We start from the raw sequence: 17,981 nt of genomic DNA on the forward strand, positions 1-17,981 counted from the left end.
CTTTGGGGATGTCCGAATTCCTCGTTATTCCTTTACTTATTTGGGTTGGCTCCTGGAGCACCGCGGTCCCCGTACCGCGTCTGCCATCTGGAAGGAAGTTAGGCGAAGGCCTCCGACCGCCGGGTTTACCTGCGTTCACTTGACATACGTTTACGAGGCCAGCCTGTGAGTGGTTGTGCGGCCCTAATAGTGCGGGTTAGTTGTGCTTATTGGCTTCACGTGACAGATCGTAAAAGCAGGTGTTGCAAAAGCGCTGAGGCTGCAATTTTCAGACCTTTAAAAACCTGTTTGGTACCTGTCAGCCAGAGGCTGTGAGTTGACTCTGTGGGTGTTACAGGTATCTTACAGGTGTTGTTTAACTCGCCCCATACAGCTGTACCTGCATTTGTATATTCAGTGCGTAGTCCTTTCTCTCGAACTGTATTCAGCCTTGAGTTGAGCAAGAAGGAAGCCACTTCTCTCCTTCCCCCAACGCTTCATTTCTTGGCCAGAGTTTGCTGCTGGAGGTTGGAATTGGTTGTGCCAGTTGTAGAGTTTCACTCTTCTAAAAGCATTCCTACACAGATTACATTTAGGAACTTATAAACAAGGGTGACTTGCTGGTTATAGTTGAAAACAAAAGGACCTCCCCCCCATTTAAACTGTTTAAAAAGTTTAAATATTTTTTATCTTTTTTAAAAAGATTTTATTTATTAGAGAAAGAGAGCGAGAGAGAGCCCACCCGAGAACACATGAGCAGGGTGGAGAGGGAGAAGCAGGCTCCCTGTTGAGCAGGAAGCTGGATGTGGGGCTCAGTTCCTGGATCTTGAGATCATGACCTGAGCCGAAGGCAGATGCAGTATTTTTTACTTTCATATAAAAGTGTTTGTTAAGAGTAGTGACTTCCTTAGCCTCAGAAACCCGAAAAACTCAAATTATGCTAACATCTTAAGACCCTTTGATGAATTTGTACTAATATGAATAAACATGTATTTTTTTTCAGTAAGTAGATGAGTTAATTAGGGAGACCACAAATGATAGTGGAAAGAGCACTGGTGTGCGTAGACCTAGTCCCACGCCAGGCTAGGGCGTGCTAGCCCAGACTACCTGTTGGCTTAGTGACAGTAGCTGTAGTAATTCACCGGAGTTCAATAAACATTAATGGGTTGCGCATTCCATGCCACACATTGTGTCAGGGTAGTATATTGCTGTAATTCGTTGCTGAAGATAGGGATTCTGATGGATTTTTAAAAAAATGTTAATTAAAAAAAAGATTTTATTTATTTATTTGACAGACAAAGATCACAGGTAGGCAGAGAGGTAGACAGAGAGAGGGGAAGGGAAGCAGGCTCCTTGCTGAGCAGAGAGCCCAACGTGGTGTTTGATTCCAGGACCCTGGCTGGGATCATGACCTGCGCCCTCTGATGGATATTTTAAAATTCAGTGACCCATGAATCTACATACTTCTAGTATAGGTATGAATAAGCTATCTTAGAGGAGGATTAGACATATATATATATATATATATTATATATATATTATTATTTATATATATATATTTAAAGATTTTATTTATTATTTGGCAGAGAGTGACACAGCGAGAGAGGGGAACACAAGCAGGGGGAGTGGGAGAGGGAGAAGCAGGCTTCCCGCCGCGGGGTGGGGGGGGCAACCTGATTCGGGGCTCCATCCCAGGACCCCAGGATCACGACCCGAGGCAAAGGCAGATGCTTAATGACTGATCCATCCAGGTGCCTCTCTGTTTTATTTCATTTTTAAAAAATATTTTATTCATTTGAGAGAGAGTGAGAGAGTGAGCATGAGAGGGCAGAAGGTCAGAGGAAGAAGCAGACTCCTCATGGAGCTGGGAACCCCATGTGGGACTCATTCTCGGAACTCTGGGATCACGACCTGAGCCGAAGGCAGTGGCTTAACCAACTGAGCCACCCAGGCACCCTACTATTTCTATTTTAAAGTTGGAATTAAAAAATGTGCCCAGAGTCAGATAACAAGTGGTACTGTGAAAATTCAAATCTGTCATTCTTAAGCCCCTTATTCTCTCTCTCTCTCTTTTTTAAAAGATTTTATTTCTTTGACAGAGATCATAGTAGGCAGAGAGGCAGGCAGAGAGATAGGAGAAAGCAGACTCCCCGCTGAGCAGAGAGCCCAGTTCGGGGCTCAGTCCCAGGACCCCAAGATCATGACCTGAGCCAGAGGCAGAGGCTTAACCCCCTGAGCCACCCAGGCGCCCCAAGCCCCTTATTCTCTAATCACATGGCTTCAAGCTAGGGAAAAGGCAGTTAAGTTTATTGAGCATCTGTTTATTTCAGGCACTGTGCCAGGCACTCTTGTGTAGTTTTATTTTTTTTTATTTTTATTATCTTCTTGTGTAGTTTTAATCTTCATGGGAAATCAGAGGTAGTGATAAATTTTGTTTTTTTGGTTCTATTTTGTTTTTTCATGTTTTGTTTCTCTTTGAGAGAATGAGAACACACATGTGCGGGGGGTGGGCAGAGGGGGTTTGTGGTGAAGGTGGTGAGGGCGGGGAGAGAGAGCAAGGGAGAGAAGAATCTTAAGTAGAGCCCTACATGGATTCGAACCTCGATCTCAGGACTCTTGAGATTATGACCAGAGCCCAAATCAAGAGTTGGATGCTTAACTAACTGAGCCACCCAAGGTCCCCAGGTGGTAATAATTGAATTTACAATTTGACTTCAGGATTGTTAACATAACAGTTTATGGCTAGACTTAATTTGAGATTATGATTTGTTCTGTTTCTTGAAGGCAAAGGATATGCCCAGTTAAAATAGTAAAGCATTCAGTAGACATTTGTTCTTGCTGATTTATCAATTCTAGTGTGCTGTGTATGAACTAGGATACATTTTGATGTGACACTTAGCTATAACTCTTCAAAGTTCTTTTTTTTTTTTAATATTAATGATTTTATGTTATTTGCCAGAGATTGACAGCGTGCGTGTGTGAATCTGTACACACAGGGCTCCGGGGTGGAAGGCAGAAGGAGAGGCAGGCTCCCAGCTGAGCAGGGAACGGGTCACAGGACTCATCCCAGGACTCTGGGATCAGGACCTGAGCGGAAGGCAGACACTCTGCTGACTGAGCTACTCAGGTGTCCCAACTCTTCAAAGTTCTGATTCCACATTCAGTTGCTTTTGACTCTTGATTTTAATGATTTTCATGAGTGAAACAAGATGCCTGGCAAAGATTCATAGATCCAAATGGAAGAATCACATCATTGGCGACATTCGTAATGTTTAGATTCTCAAAAATCAATTATGCAGGGCACCTGGGTGGCTCAGTGGGTTAAGCCCCTGCCTTCAGCTCAGGTCATGATCTCAGGGTCCTGGGATTGAGTCCTGCATTGGGCTCTCTGCTCAGCAGGGGGCTTGCTTCCCTCTCTCTCTGCCTGCCTTTCCATCTACTTGTAATTTCTCTCTGTCAAATAAATACATCTTAAAAAAAAAATCAATTATGCACAGGATTGTGTGAAATTGGTTGTTACATTCCTTTCTTCCTTAGTCTCAGTTTTTCTTGCCAATTGATTGGAAGTTGTTGCATTTTTATATATATAAAAGGTTAACTTTAGTACCTATTTTATTTTTTAAAGATTTTATTTATTTATTTGACAGACAGAGATCACAAGTAGGCAGAGAGACAGGCTGAGACAGAGAGAGGAGGAAGCAGGCTCCCTGCTGAGCAGAGCCCCCCCCCCCCCCCCCCCCGCCCCAATTTGCAGGACCCTGGGATCATGACCTGAGCCGAAGGCAGAGGCTTTAATCCACAGCCACCCAGTGCTTCTTGAACCTATTTTTTAAAAATTCTTTTAAGACTTTTTGATTCACTGGGATAATCTTTTTGTGTTTTCAAATCTTTTATAATTTATGTAGAAGACTTTAAAAAATAGACTATTTTTAATAGTTTTAATAACAAAATCATGTATGTATGGAAACATTTCCAAATACAATTTTCCAGAATGTCTTCTCTGCAATACAGGTATCCTTTGAAAATCACTTTTTCATTTTTTTTTTCTTTTTAAAGATTTTATTTACTTATTTGACCGAGAGCGAGAGAACACAAGGCAGGGTTTGGGGGAGGAGAGGGAGAAGCAGGCTCCCTGCTGAGCAGAGAGCCCGATGCAGGGGCTCGATCCCAGGACCCTGAGATTATGACCTGAGCTGAAGGCGGAAGACTCAACCAACTGAGCACCCTGGTGCTCCAGTTTTTCATTTTTCATTCCTTTCTTTCTTTCATTCATTCATTCATTCATTCATTTTTTTTTTTTTTTTAAGATTTTATTTTTAAGTAATCTCTTCCCCAACATGGGGCTTAAACTCACAGTCCCAAGATCAAGAGTCTCACACTCTACCAACCTAGCCAGCCGGTGCGCTGAGAAGCAGTTATTTTTTCATTCATTATTAAAGTGATATCTTGACTTCCTTTTGGGGGTGTGCAGAGGGAGAGGGAGAGAGAGAGTCTCAAGCAGAGTTCATGCTGTGTGCAGAGCCCAAGACAGGGCTTGGTCTTACTACCCTGAGATCATGACCTGAGCCGAAATCGAGAGTCAAGACACCTAACCAGCTGAGCCACCTAGGTGCCCCTAAAGTGATAACTTCACTTTGAAAAGATGGTCTGTTTTGTTTTTTGGAATATACCCACTAGGTAGCATGCGCTATTAATAGCTATGGGTCATCACATAAACAGTATATTTAGAACTCTTTGTGTAGAAGAAAGCTGCTTATCATCTTTAAATTCAACTCTTAAATATTTGGCCTTAAGAAAACCAGGAAATCAAAGTTTTTGTCACATTCTGTCTCTTTACAAAGACCCTACTGTTTTGAGATCTGTTTTTATTTTTATTTTATTATTATTTTTTTATTTTAAAGATTTTTAAAAATTATTTGAGAGAGTAAAGAGGTCACTAGTAGTCAGAGAGGTAGGCAGAGAGAGAGAGAGAGAGGGGAAGCATGCTCCCTGCAAAGCTGAGAGCCCGAGCCCAGTGTAGGCCTGGATCCTAGGACCCTGAGGTCATCACCTGAGCTGAAGGCAGAGGCTTAACCCACTGAGCCACCCAGGCACCCTTTATTTTATAATTTTTTTAAAAGATTTTTATGTATTTATTTGACAGAGAGAGAGAGGGAGGTGGAGAGAGCAAGCACAAACAGGGGGAATGGCAGGCAGGAGAGAAGCAGGCTCCATGCTTCGCAAGGAGCCCGATGTGGGTATCCCTGGACTCCGATTATGACCTGAGCCAAAGGCAGTGGCTTCAGTGAGCCACCCAGGCCCCCTGATCTGTTTTTTTTTTTGTTTTTTTTTTTTAAGATTTTATTTATTTATTTGACAGACGGAGATCACAAGTAGACAGAGAAGCAGGCTTCCCACTGAGCAGGAGAGCCCGATGCGGGGCTTGATCCGAAGACCCTGGGATCATGACCTGGGCCTAAGGCAGAGGCTTTAACCCGCTGAGCCATTCAGATGCCCCTCCCCCGATCTGTTTTTATTAATATAGAATCTATGCGAAATAACTGTCAGTGTGCTGAAATGGAATATCCAAGTGAGGGCACCACGCTTAACATTTCCCCAGTGTGGAACCTTCACCTTGTGCCAGTCTGATGAATGGTGTGAGTGAGAGTAATCAATGCCCATGCGTATATTAAATATTGGCACAACTTTTAAATCTAAAAAAGAGTTGAATATAGAATGTCTAACTTCTCATATACTTATAAATCCTCTGTTATGCTCTCTGGGATGCATATAACGCACTTTGGAGATCATTACCTTGGAAGGGCTTAGGGGTGGGAAGGAGGAATAGAAGCGAAGTGTTTGAAAGTATTGTACAACTGTAGTGGGTTCATATGTTCAAAAATTGTTTTCCCAAGGAAGTGGCTGAAAATTTAAAATATTGAAAGAAGGAAATTCTTTAAGACTTTGACTTTATTCTTACTTTTTTAACTGAAATTTTTTCATCAATTGGTTCATTTACATTTATTGGGTTCCTAGCTGGTGTCACTATGAGGGGCTGGGGTATATAGAAGTGGATAAAGACCCTTTCTTCACAGAAGTTCAGTATGTCCAGGAAGATAGACATTAAGACATTGATTTAAAAAAAAAGAAAAGACCTTGATTTCAACTTAATCTCTCTGTTGCTTTCCTGCTTATACTGGTGTATGTAATAAAATTATCTTTAGTTCAGATAACATCAATTACTAATTCTATGCCAAATGGTGCAGTAGACCAGGGTTAACTTCTCTTTTTCTATCTTTGTGCATGAAACTCACTGATAACTGAAAGCAAAAGGGCCTTCAGCATAAGAAAAAGTCTAATCTGTGATAGGACATCTGCTGAGCACTTCAGGTAGCTCTTAGGTTAAGAATTAGTCACAAGAATGTACTGCTTTGGGCTAATGAGGAAAATGTTGCCTGAGTAGGTAACAGGGAATCCATTTGGCCAAGTAGGCTGAGAATTTTGTCTTACTCTCCTGTGGTAGACCTTGTAGTTTCACAGAATGAGTGAATTTCGAAGTACTTTATGATAGTGAATATAGGGGATTTGCCCAAGTACATTTACAGACTGTATCTGTATGACCTATTTAAACATCTGTTTAGAGATGGTATTTTGTACCTTCGTGGTGCAGTATAAATTCTTGAACTGTTGACTCTTTTCAGAACTATTACCTTAACATTACCAGATTATTTCTTTTAATACTATTCTTCAATGCCATAAAACACCCTTTCTGAACTGTTAAAAGTTTAAGGTAGCCACAAAATTGAAACAGATGAAAACGTGGTATTTATTGGGAAGAGAATGCTATCAAATCCATTTTCCTAGATGTCTGATAACAGATCCCATGTTACAGAGGCTGGCATTGCCTATATATATATATATATATATATATATATATATATATAATATGTGTGTGTGTGTGTGTGTGTGTGTGTGTATGTGTGTGTGTGTGTGTGTATTTTAAAATGCTTTAGTATATTAAATTATTTGCTTTTATTATATAATTAACATGCTCAGTTGCAAAAAATTCCAATGGTAAAGAAAGATGAAGTGTGTGTGTGTGTGTATGTGTGGAATGTATTGAGTAAGAAGTAGTAGCCCTTAATCTCATCTCTCCCAGAGCTAACAACTCTTCTGATCTCATTTGCCTTATCTGTAAAACAGGCATGAAAATACCAAAAGAAAAGCGGTACTTCAGAGAGCTATTATGATGATTCAGTGCAGTAACATAGATAAAACAGTGTTGTGTGGTGTCCTGTATGTAATACATGCTAATCAAATGTTAATTTAAGTCAGGTCTTTCTAATTTTTTTTTTAAAGATTTTATTTATTTATTTGACAGAGAGAAATCACAAGTAGATGGAGAGGCAGGCAGAGAGAGAGAGAGGGAAGCAGGCTCCCTGCTGAGCAGAGAGCCCGATGCTGGACTCGATCCCAGGACCCTGAGATCATGACCTGAGCCGAAGGCAGCAGCTTAACCCACTGAGCCACCCAGGCGCCCCAGGTCTTTCTAATTTTTTAAAAAGATTTTATTTATTTGTTTGACACAGAGAGAGAGAGAGAACAAGTAGGCAGAGAGGTAGGCAGAGAGAGAGAGGGAAGCAGGCTCCCTACTGAGCAGAGAGCCTGATGTGGGGCTCGATCCCAGGACCCTGGGATCAATTTCAGGATCCTGGGATCATGACCTGAGCCAAAGGCAGAGGCTTTAACTCACTGAGCCACCCAGGCACCCCAGGTCTTTCTAATTTTAATGCTCTATTTTATCTCTTTGAATCCTGATGCCTTGGTTTAAACTAATAAGGGTATAGTTTCCTAGTTAGTTTTATGGTACCTACAAAGAGAAATGTAATTTAATGTTTTTCTTTCTGCATACTGTCAAATATACCTTGAATTCCTAGTAGTACTCATCATTGCTCTGTGTAGGTCCGCGCAACATAAAGAACAAGAGTTTTAGGTGGATTACCTCATCTTCCTTTGGGGTGGAGAGCCCATGAGACAGATTACCTCATTGGTTGCCAACAAGAAAATCCAGATTGATGGGGGTAAAATTTCATTCCTGGAGAGGTTGAAACTGTAGTTAAGTCAATTTGCTGTCCTGGGGGGCAAGTGACTCCAGCTTGGCCTTTAGTTTTCTTTTGAAACATTTTAAATAGTTGTAGAGAATAATTTTTATTGTGTTGTAAATATTAATATAAAAAATACATATTTTCACCCAGTAGGATCTGAATACCCACCATTATACATTTAAAAATTCATGAACAAGCTCTTCATTAATAGTTGGAAATTTAACATTGTATCTTTTCCCATTGAACTCTTATGTCCATCTTGCGTTACAAAAGTTTATCTTAATTTATATATTTTATGCTTAAGTCTTTTATTGATCATGCTGTGATTTCTCTACAATAAAAATGTAACTAGGTATACCTGGGTGGCTCAGTGGGTTGAGCCTCTGCTTTCAGCTCAGGTCACGGGGTCCCAGGGTCCTGGGATCGAGCCCCACCTCGGGCTCTCTGCTCTGCGGGGAGCCTGCTTCCTCCCCTCTCTCTCTATGCCTGCCTCTCTGCCTACTTGTGATTTTTCCTCTCTCTGTCAAATAAATAAAATCTTTTAAAAAAAGTAACTAAATTGAAATTGATCATATTTAAAAATTTACTATTACTGTCCAGCTTTCTTTTGCATTAAATATTTTTTTCTAATTTATTTTAAAATTTAATTCCTGTTTTAATTGCTTTAATGATTTCCTCACTTGATGTTTTTTGAGTTTTTTTAGTGGTTTCCTTTGTTCCTCTAAGGGCTTCCCGTATTGATCTTAACAGTATTTCCTTCAGGTAATCATTAGGCTTTTTAAGTATTAACATTTTTCCCTCTGGAACTGATTATTATAAGTACAGATTATAAGTATAGTTGATCAAAACAATAATAACTAAATGTTATAACTAATAACTAAATATGAAAAGTTCTATTGGAAATACTTTTTATCTTTAGATTTTATTCTGTTAAAGCACAAGCAGGGGTTGGGAGTAAGGGGCAGAGGGAGAAGGAGAATCAGTCTCCCTGCTGAGCAGGGAACCCACTGCGGGGTTCAATCCCAGGACCCCAGGATCATGATGTGAGCCAAAGGGAGGTACTTAACCGAATGAGCCACCCAGGTGTTCTGGGAATACATTTCTTAGTGATGTGGGTGGGTGGCTTTCCCCATTTTCCCTGATTAGTTCATGTGCCCATAAATGAATATACTTACAACTAGAATTTGATAGAGCTCGTCATAAATTTCATTTTAAGTTTTTAAAATAGTTACAGCCTTGAGTCATCAATAAGTAGATGAGAATTGAAGGGATTTTGTAATAGCAACATCACTTAGTTCTTTGACTTTGAGTGTCATGCCAAAGATATGTATAAGATAGGGAAAGACTGGCAAACTTACTGTTGGTGCTTCCTGGAGATTTTTATACCCTGGGCAGTGCACAAAGGATTTGGGAAGGGAAAAGATAAGCCTTTTTGGTGAAGTGGAAAAAGGGAGATTGTACAAGGGAATAATGGGAGAGGAGATGCAACATGGTGCCACGGTTACGTACTCTTCTCAGGAGGGTCAGTTTTAGAACAGAGAATATTTGTGGAATTGAGGATATGAATGTGTTTACCTTAAAACCACCCATGCCCATGTACTCTTCAGAAAGTCTGTAGGGTTACACAAACATCAGCATGAAGAAAGCCTTCTAAAGTAGTGACATACAATGATAAAATGTGAGCCAGTCTAAATCTCAACATTCAGCATTAGGTAGACAAAGAATTATGACACTGCTATTCACCATAGCGTGCAGAAAGAAGTACCTTACATATACACTGGCATTTATTTATTTGACAGACAGAGATCACAAGTAGGCAGAGAGACAGGCAGCGAGAGAAGGAAGCAGGCTCCCTGCTGAGCAGAGAGCGCAGGGCTCAATCCCAGGACCCTGGGATCATGACCTGAGTTGAAGGCAGAGGCTTTAACCCACTGAGCCACCCAGGTGCCCTGTTATTTTAATTTATAAAGTACATTGTCAAGAAATACACTTAATTATTTTATTAAGTATATTTATATCCATTTTGTCTTCCTTCTGTTGTAGTCTGGTTTTCCCTACCACATCATTAGTACCCTAAATATTAAGAAAATCCAGTGGACACTCAAAAATCTTTGACCTCTTTTTGCCTTTTGTTGCACTGCTCCACTTTTTTTTTTTTTTTTAAAGATTTTATTTATTTATTTGACAGAGAGAGATCACAAGTAGGCAGAGAGGCAGGCAGATAGAGAGGAGGAAGCAGGCTCCCTGCTGAGCAGAGAGCCCGATGTGGGACTCGATCCCAGGACCCTGAGATCATGACCGGAGCCGAAGGCAGCGGCTTAACCCACTGAGCCACCCAGGCGCCCCACTGCTCCACTTTTTATACTTGTCTTTCCACGATTTTGGGGGACGTAAGGCATTCTTGATTCTCCTTCTACCTCTCTGTTCTTTTTCTAATTTACTTTGCAGGTTCCTCAGGTGGGCTCCATGCCCAGCGTGGAGCCTGATGTAAGGCTGGATCTCACAACCCTGAGGTCATGACCTGAGTTGAAATCAAGTCTGACACCCAACTGACTGAGCATTAAGGCACCCCAGATTCTTAATTCTTAAATGTTGGTGTTTATTTGGACTTAGTCCTAGGCCTCTTGTCATTTGACCCTATACAAGTTCCCAAAGGCTGTCTCTCCTCACCCTAGGGCTTCATTGGCCCTCCGGATTCATAATACCCTTCTGTATCTTCAGCCCAGATGGCTGTTCAGACATCTAGACCAGGTCCAACTGCCTCCTGGATATCGCTGCCTAGACGTCTGCTCACATGTACTCTTTGGAACTCTGCTACCGAGCTTCCCCTAACCTGCTCCAGGTTTTTTCTCAGTAAATGGCACCGCTAGCTGCCCAGCTGCCCAGCTCCCCAACCTGGAAGTCATTCTTCATTCTTTCTTTTCATTATTTCTCATTATGCCAGTTAATTCTACTTCCTAATATTGTACAAAAAATCTGTCCACTTCATACTATCCTCAGTGTCATTGTCCTCACCAAACCAATTTCCCTAGCTTTTCTTACTCAGAACGGCCTTTCTGCCTAAGTTTTGCTTTCTTCCAATACGTGCTTGTCTTGGTAGCAGAACTGAACAGAGTTCTAATCTCATCATGGTTTCCTGCTTAAAACCTTTCAGTGGCTTCACTTTGCTCTTAGATAAATGTTAGAGTCTTTAACATGAATTACAAGGCTGTTTGGATTTCACTCTCCCTTATCTGTGTAGTTTTATCTCTGGCTCTTTACCCTAGTACACTACACTAGAGCCTAAAGTAGCCTTTCCTTCTCAAAAACTTTTATGTCTCAGGTCCGTCGGCTTGTGCTCTCTGACCTCTGCTTTCTTTGATTATTCCACACACTGCTGTTTCTGTCTGGACCACTTAGTTTGGTTAACTCCTCAGCCTTCTCTGGTCTCACTTTTAAATGGCATTTTCTTAGGTGGCCTGCCTTGGGTCTCCGGGTTAGGTTCTGTTACATTCTCCAAAAGAGTACAGTGCATTTCCTCTTTCATGTAGCTCATAACACCTTATTTATGTATGTCTTACATAGTAAGCTATCTTGTAAACTTCTGAGGATGGAGAATCTTTATCTTGGATTCTGGTTTCCGTATCCGTAGTGTCTGACACACATACATGTGCATACTCAATGTCTTTGAATAAGTTAACAATTTTGAGTTCTCATTCCTGTGATTTCAAAACGCTTTTGGTTTTTCTCTTTAGTGTCTCAATGAGATCCTGGAGTCAGCAGATGCGCCTTTAGAAGTCACTGAAGGATTCATACAGTCAATTTCTCTATCAGTTCCGTGGGGCTCCTTGCTGCAGGAGAATTGTGCACTGGAAGTGAAAGGGCTAGAAATGGTCTTCCGGCCTAGACCCCGCCTAGGTAGGTGTGTTATGTGTTTCTGTTTTGTTTGTTTTTATTGTATTCTTCGCAGATTGGGGAAGTAACCTCACTGTATTAAATTCAGTATTTATTACTTAGCATTTATTTGTGAGATTATCAGTAGATAAAATATTAGGACTTGGGGGTGTGTGATTTTACCTTTAGTGTTACTTCTTGCCCTGTTTACCCACAGGAACTTTAGTATACTGATGATTTGGTTAATTATTTGTTACCACTTATATAAAATGACATGCGTTTTAAACTTTCAAAGTATTGTTCCAGAAACCAAGGAAGTGCTCAAAGATTGATGGAGAAATGTTAAAAGGACAGAGGACTGGACTTGTGGGTGCTCTCTTTGGCCAAATCTGGGACTAATGACAATAAATGGATTATAACATGTGGAATTAAAAAAAAAAGTTCTATGTCCATACTGTTACAAATACTGTTATGTCCATATATACAAATCTGTATGTAAGGGAGGCAGGAAGAAGGGAAAGCTCTTTGTTGCAGTAGAATGTCAACTTACTAGAGTAGAAAAAAATGATAGACCATCACCATGGTTTTGACAACCATGGTAAAAACTGATGGAGGTGGTAATAATCAGTGATTCCTAACCCTGCCTGGTGACAGGTCATTGAGGAGCTTGATTTGTGATGTACCAACATACTTCCCCTTGATGACACACTGTTTACAGAGAGAAAAATGTTTCTTTACGCAGTGGAGGAAATTGATAGTTGCCACAGCAACCTTAATGGTCAGTCTTCGTCCCATCAGTAGTGGGTCAGAGGGCCATGATGTGGGTCCTGATGTGACGGCTGACAAAGACATGTCATGTATATACTGTTCCTGTTACAAGTGCATAGTCTGAATCGCATTGTAAGGAAGAAGGATTTGACAAATCTAAAATAAGGGACATTCTGTAGGCTAACTGGTACTCTTTTGATGTATCAGTATCAAGAAAGACAAGAAAGGTAGAGGAATTGTTCCAGATTAAAGAAGAATAAGTCAAGAATAACTGCAGTAGATAATCCTGTGTTTTTGTTTGTCTTTGTTATGAAGGATATTACTGGGACAGCTGGGAAATTTGGGTGTAGAATGTATAGAAGATAGTATTTTGTCAGTGTTGTGTTTCTTGGGCGTGTTCATGTCACTGAGCTTTCGCATGGGAATATTTGTATTCTTAGGAGTTATCTTTGGGAGTGTTAGGATGCCTGCAGTTTACCTTCAGATAGGTCAGCAAAAGGATGAGAGAGAGAGAGAGAGAGAGAGAGAGAGTGTGTGTGTGTGTGAGAGAGAGAGAGAGAGAGAGAGAGAGTGTGTGTGTGTGTAGCTGTGATGAGTCTAAATGAAGGCTGTGCAGGTGTTCATTGCACCATATTTTCACCTCTTCCTTAGGATTGAAATTTTTCAAAGAAATTTTTCAAAGAAAGAAATTTCAAAAGAAAAATTTCTTTTTCAAAGAAAAATTTGGGAGGGAAAAGCTTTAAAGTACTAAGTTATATAAGTACATCTGGGTGGTAGCTTTAGTTATATATATGCCATTTTCTGACTTATTAAACATGTGTATAGTGCTTCTTGAATGCCAGATGCTGTTGTGAGTGCTTTACCAATATTATTTTATCATGGCTGTTTGAAATAGAGTTTGTTATCTCCATTTTTATGGAGCAGGACATCGAAGCGCAGGTGAATTCAGTAACTTGTCCAAGGTCATAGCTAGTTCAGTGGAAATTTGGGATGTTAACCCAGGCAATCTAGTTCTGGAGTCCGTATTCTTAACCACTGTGCTCTGTTAAATAGCTCAGATTTTCTGCTTTGGAGTGTGTGTGTGTATGTGTATGTATTTTTTAAGCCAGTAGAGTCACCATTTAAATCATCTTAAATTCTGAATTTAAATTCTTTGAGTGGCAAGTGATGTTGGTCAAGAAATACTTGAAGAATTATAATCCTAAATACTTTCTGGAACACCAGAGTTTAAATTATGCTTATTAGAATTAGTAGCACCTTTACTTTGAAAATGGTAGCTGTGCATGGAAATCCTCCTTGATAATGGCATTTAATTAACAAGAATATTTTATTTTTTTAACCATGATGAGTAGATAGAATAATATTTTCCTATGGAAAGTCAAATATTCTGCCTTTAAAAATATTCCACGAGAAGGATTTTTAAATTCCATTTTGGGAATCAGTAATTGTAGTAATCTGTCAGTTTGTTTTGAATAATGTAAGGAAGTGTAGCGCCATTCTTTGAGGGATGATCTGGGAAGGATTTTTCCCAGTTCATGGATTCTTCAAGGATGTTCTTCTATTTTACCTACATTTATACTGACCTTCTAGAGCCTAGGTCAGATGCCACCTCTACCAGGTTTCCTATTAAATTCTGTCCATGGGAACAGTCAGCCTCTTGGTTTAGCCATTCGTGTTTTCTGTTGACATTGCATAGTTGCTTACTAATTCTTCTTAACCATATCTCATTTCTTCCACTATATTGTAGGCTCTCTGTGGGGAGAATTAATCATTATTTTTCTGTCCCCTACAGCAGGGTCATCTAACTATTGCCTGTAGGCCAAATTTGAGCTGTTATATTTTTGTAAATAAATTTGTATTGGAACACTACCATACTCATTCATTTCCTTATTCTCTCAGCCTGCTTTTGCACTAGAGTGAGAGTGTTGAGTAGTCAGGGTAGAGGCCCTGTAGGGCCCACAAGGCCTAAATTATTTACCATCTGACCCTTGCCAAAAGAAATTTGTTGACCCCTGTTCTACAGTATTTTGAACGGTACCATGCATGCATTAAATACTTGTTGAATGAATTCATAAGGTAACATTTGACAGATACGTATCATTTAATGAGAACACGTATCTCTGGACTTCTTTCTGTGATTTTTTTTTTCTCTTAGTTGTTATAAGGTGATGCTTAAATCTCATAGAATATCATATGCCTAGGTAATACCATGATGTTAAATACCATGTTAAATATGTTAAATAAGGATTAAGAATTTATTTCAAATGTGACATTTTAAGAAATGGCTTTGTTGTAACTATGAGAAGTTATTTAGGACTAATCTATATTTTCTGCAGCAACTGGTTCTGAGCCTATGTATTGGTCAAGTTTCATGACCAGCAGTATGCAATTGGCAAAAGAATGTCTTAGCCAGAAATTAACAGATGAACAAGGAGAAGCATCGCAGCCTTTTGAAGGACTTGAAAAGTTTGCTGAAACCATTGAAACAGGTTTGGCTTTGAGCATTTTCTTTTCTTTCTTTCTTTTTTTTTCTTCTCTCCCCCCGCCCCAATAATTTAGTACCTTTCTTTTTAGTAAGCCTTATATAAGGAAAATCCATTGGAGTGATTTTTTTTTTTTTTAAGGAGTTTCTCTTCTCACTTCAGAACTTTAGAATTGAGGTTATTTTAAAGATTTTATTTATTTATTTGACAGACAGAGATTACAAGTAGGCAGAGAGGCAGGCAGAGAGAGAGGAGGAAGCAGGCTCCCCACTGTGCAGAGCGCCCAATGTGGGGCTTGATCCCAGGACCCTGAGACCATGACTTGAGCCAAAGGCAGAGGCTTAACCCACTGAGCCACCCAGGTGCCCCCTCCCCCCTTTTTTAAAAGATTTTATTTATTTATTTGACAGACAGAGATCACAAGTAGGTAGAGAGGCAGGCAGAGAGAGAGAGGAAGGGAAGCTGGCTCCCTGCTGAGCAGAGAGCCTGAGAGGTTATTTTAAATATTCAATTTAATTGAGGTTATTTTAAATATTCAATTTAACTTTAGAATTGAATATTTTAAATATTCAATTTAACTTTAGAATTGAGGTTATTTTAAATATTCAATTTAATTTCATGTCCTTTTGTATCCTAGTTTCTCCTCTGTGTCTTTTATTATGCTTGTATGATGAAGGGTTTAGAGTTCAGAGAGTGTTAAGCGTTGCACATGTATCTGTTGGGATGTGTTGGGGTAGGTGCTCAGTAGGGCAAAATGTCTATTTCCAAACTCAAGATTTGGGGATTTTACTTTATTTTGTAAGTTCTTATTAAACTGGTAATTATTCTTTTCATTAGAAATTTTTATTTCGTATACATGTGGTCTCATGTTGACAGTTACCTGTTTGCTCTAGTACTAAGAAGAGTGAAAGTCACCTTTATAGACACTGTCTTGAGAATTGAACATGTGCCAGAAAATTCCAAAACTGGAACTGCACTTGAAATTCGAATAGAAAGGTAAGACTTCTTATATCTGAGGATAAACAACCTTATTCTTTTCTTGTATAAATAGTAAGAGCTGACTTTTATTAAATTTCATGATGCTTTTAGAGATTAGAAGTGATGCTGTTGAGTTACTACTACATCGTATTGTTTCCAGGTAAAGCGCTGCTCTTCAAGATCCGTTCTAATCCCATTACTGACAGCTAAAAGTACTAGTTGAGGTATAGTTGTATATAGTACTGTGTAGGATTCAGAGTGAATGATTCTCTTTAGTTAATGTCAAATGAAAATTGTGAGTGTGTGAGTGCTGCTAAGTTGAAGGCACTCCTGAGTTTTTTCTTACTAGTGATACCCTGTTTTGGCGTGTCTCCTTAATACGAAGGTCTTCTTTGCTTTCCTGTGCTTGATCTAAGTGTTGCTTTCATGAGAAAGGCTGCGCCTATGGTTTTCTTTGAGAGGATTCTCTGAGAGTATCTGTGCGATAGTGATTTACTAAAAAGATGGAAACCAGGACTCCGTTTTCCGTGTATGCCCACTTGGAGCCTTATAAATAGCTGAGTGTTGATTTGAGGTCGTCACTGTTTGTGTTTTGTTTTGTTTGATGGGGAGCAAAGCCAAGTTTTTTGAGAGTACAATAACATACAGACCATACAAAGTGCCCAAAGAAGGAGGAGACCGAGAGGGTTGCCCTTGAGGTAGTCACTGTTCACCTGTGTCTTAATGTGACTGAAGTGTGCAGAAGGAAGTGTGTGCACTGAGCACCAAAGACACTTTGTACAGGGATCTGTTGGGAGCTTTTACCAAATTTTAAGCAGATATGTTATGGTTTCTATCTTTCTATCATCATTAAATTACCTGTTAGTCAAATGGTTATTGTTAACAGATTTTTGAAATTAGGTTGGATTACCTGAAATGGTATATTAAAAAATATCTAAAATCTCATGCATGTAGAAGTACCTTCTGTATTTTGTTGAAAATGAAATGGTGAGTCCTAAGAACTTGTAGAATAGTCATAAGATTTCAAGAAATGTCGTTCATTTTGGGCTTGTGACTTGGAGCCAAATGCTGTCTGTTACCAAGAGATGTTTGTGAGGGAGCACAGGAATTGTTTTCCTTGAGGCGAACTTTAGGAAGCTATGAAGCTCTCCCCCCAGTGTAGGAACCCCATAAAATTATCCTTCTTGAGGTTGAGGTCTCTTGGTGAAAACCTTTCCTGTAGTGAAGCTCTGATGCTGACCACATGAGGCAATTTCTGAGGAGTGGTGACACTAGAAAACCCTTCACCTTAAAAAGCTATGTGTGTTTCTTAGACTTGCAAGTAGGTTTTCTTACACCAACGTTTTCTGTTTTGGACATGGAGAACTGTCTACTGTGATGAAGCTGCTGATGAGGCCTCAGGAATCAATGTGCATCAGCCCACAGCCTTTGCTCACAAGTTACTCCAGCTCTCCGGAGTGTCTCTCTTCTGGGAGGAGTTTTCTGCGTCAGCAAAATCTTCCCCAGTGTGTTCAACTGCACCAGCGGTAAGAAAAACAAACCAAGAAAACAAACACTAAATCAAAGATTTTTTAAAAGTTTAAATTAGGGGCACCTGGGTAGCTCAGTCAGTTGAGCGTCTGACTCTTGATTTCGGCTCAGGTCATGATCTCAGGGTCGTGAGATCCAGCCCCGCATTGGGCTCTGCACTGGGCATGAAGCCTGCTTAAAAGTTGCTCTCTCCCTCTCCAAAAATGAATTTATAAATAAATAAATAGTTTAAAGGAGGGCTATTAAGTTGTGCTAGGATATAGAATATGTGTTAGTGAGTTTCCAT

General features: G+C 39.9%; 1 protein-coding gene across 4 annotated transcripts in view; it reads left to right on the forward strand.

Annotated features, from left to right (window-relative positions):
• ATG2B (autophagy related 2B) overlaps positions 1-17,981 on the forward strand; it is a 73,039-nt gene that overhangs the window by 1,043 nt on the left and 54,015 nt on the right. For all 4 annotated transcript variants that reach the window (XR_014312390.1, XR_014312391.1, XM_082733231.1 and 1 more), the window contains exons 2-5: positions 11,798-11,960; positions 15,041-15,193; positions 16,081-16,183; positions 17,529-17,691. Coding sequence is in view for 2 of the 4 variants with exons in the window: in XM_082733231.1 (XP_082589357.1) it covers positions 11,798-11,960; positions 15,041-15,193; positions 16,081-16,183; positions 17,529-17,691 (582 nt within the window). In the remaining 2 variants the exon portion in view is untranslated. The remainder of the gene's footprint in view (positions 1-11,797; positions 11,961-15,040; positions 15,194-16,080; positions 16,184-17,528; positions 17,692-17,981) is intronic.

This window comes from Mustela nivalis, assembly GCF_964662115.1.
Source record: "Mustela nivalis genome assembly, chromosome: 6".
Lineage (NCBI taxonomy): Eukaryota > Metazoa > Chordata > Mammalia > Carnivora > Mustelidae > Mustela > Mustela nivalis.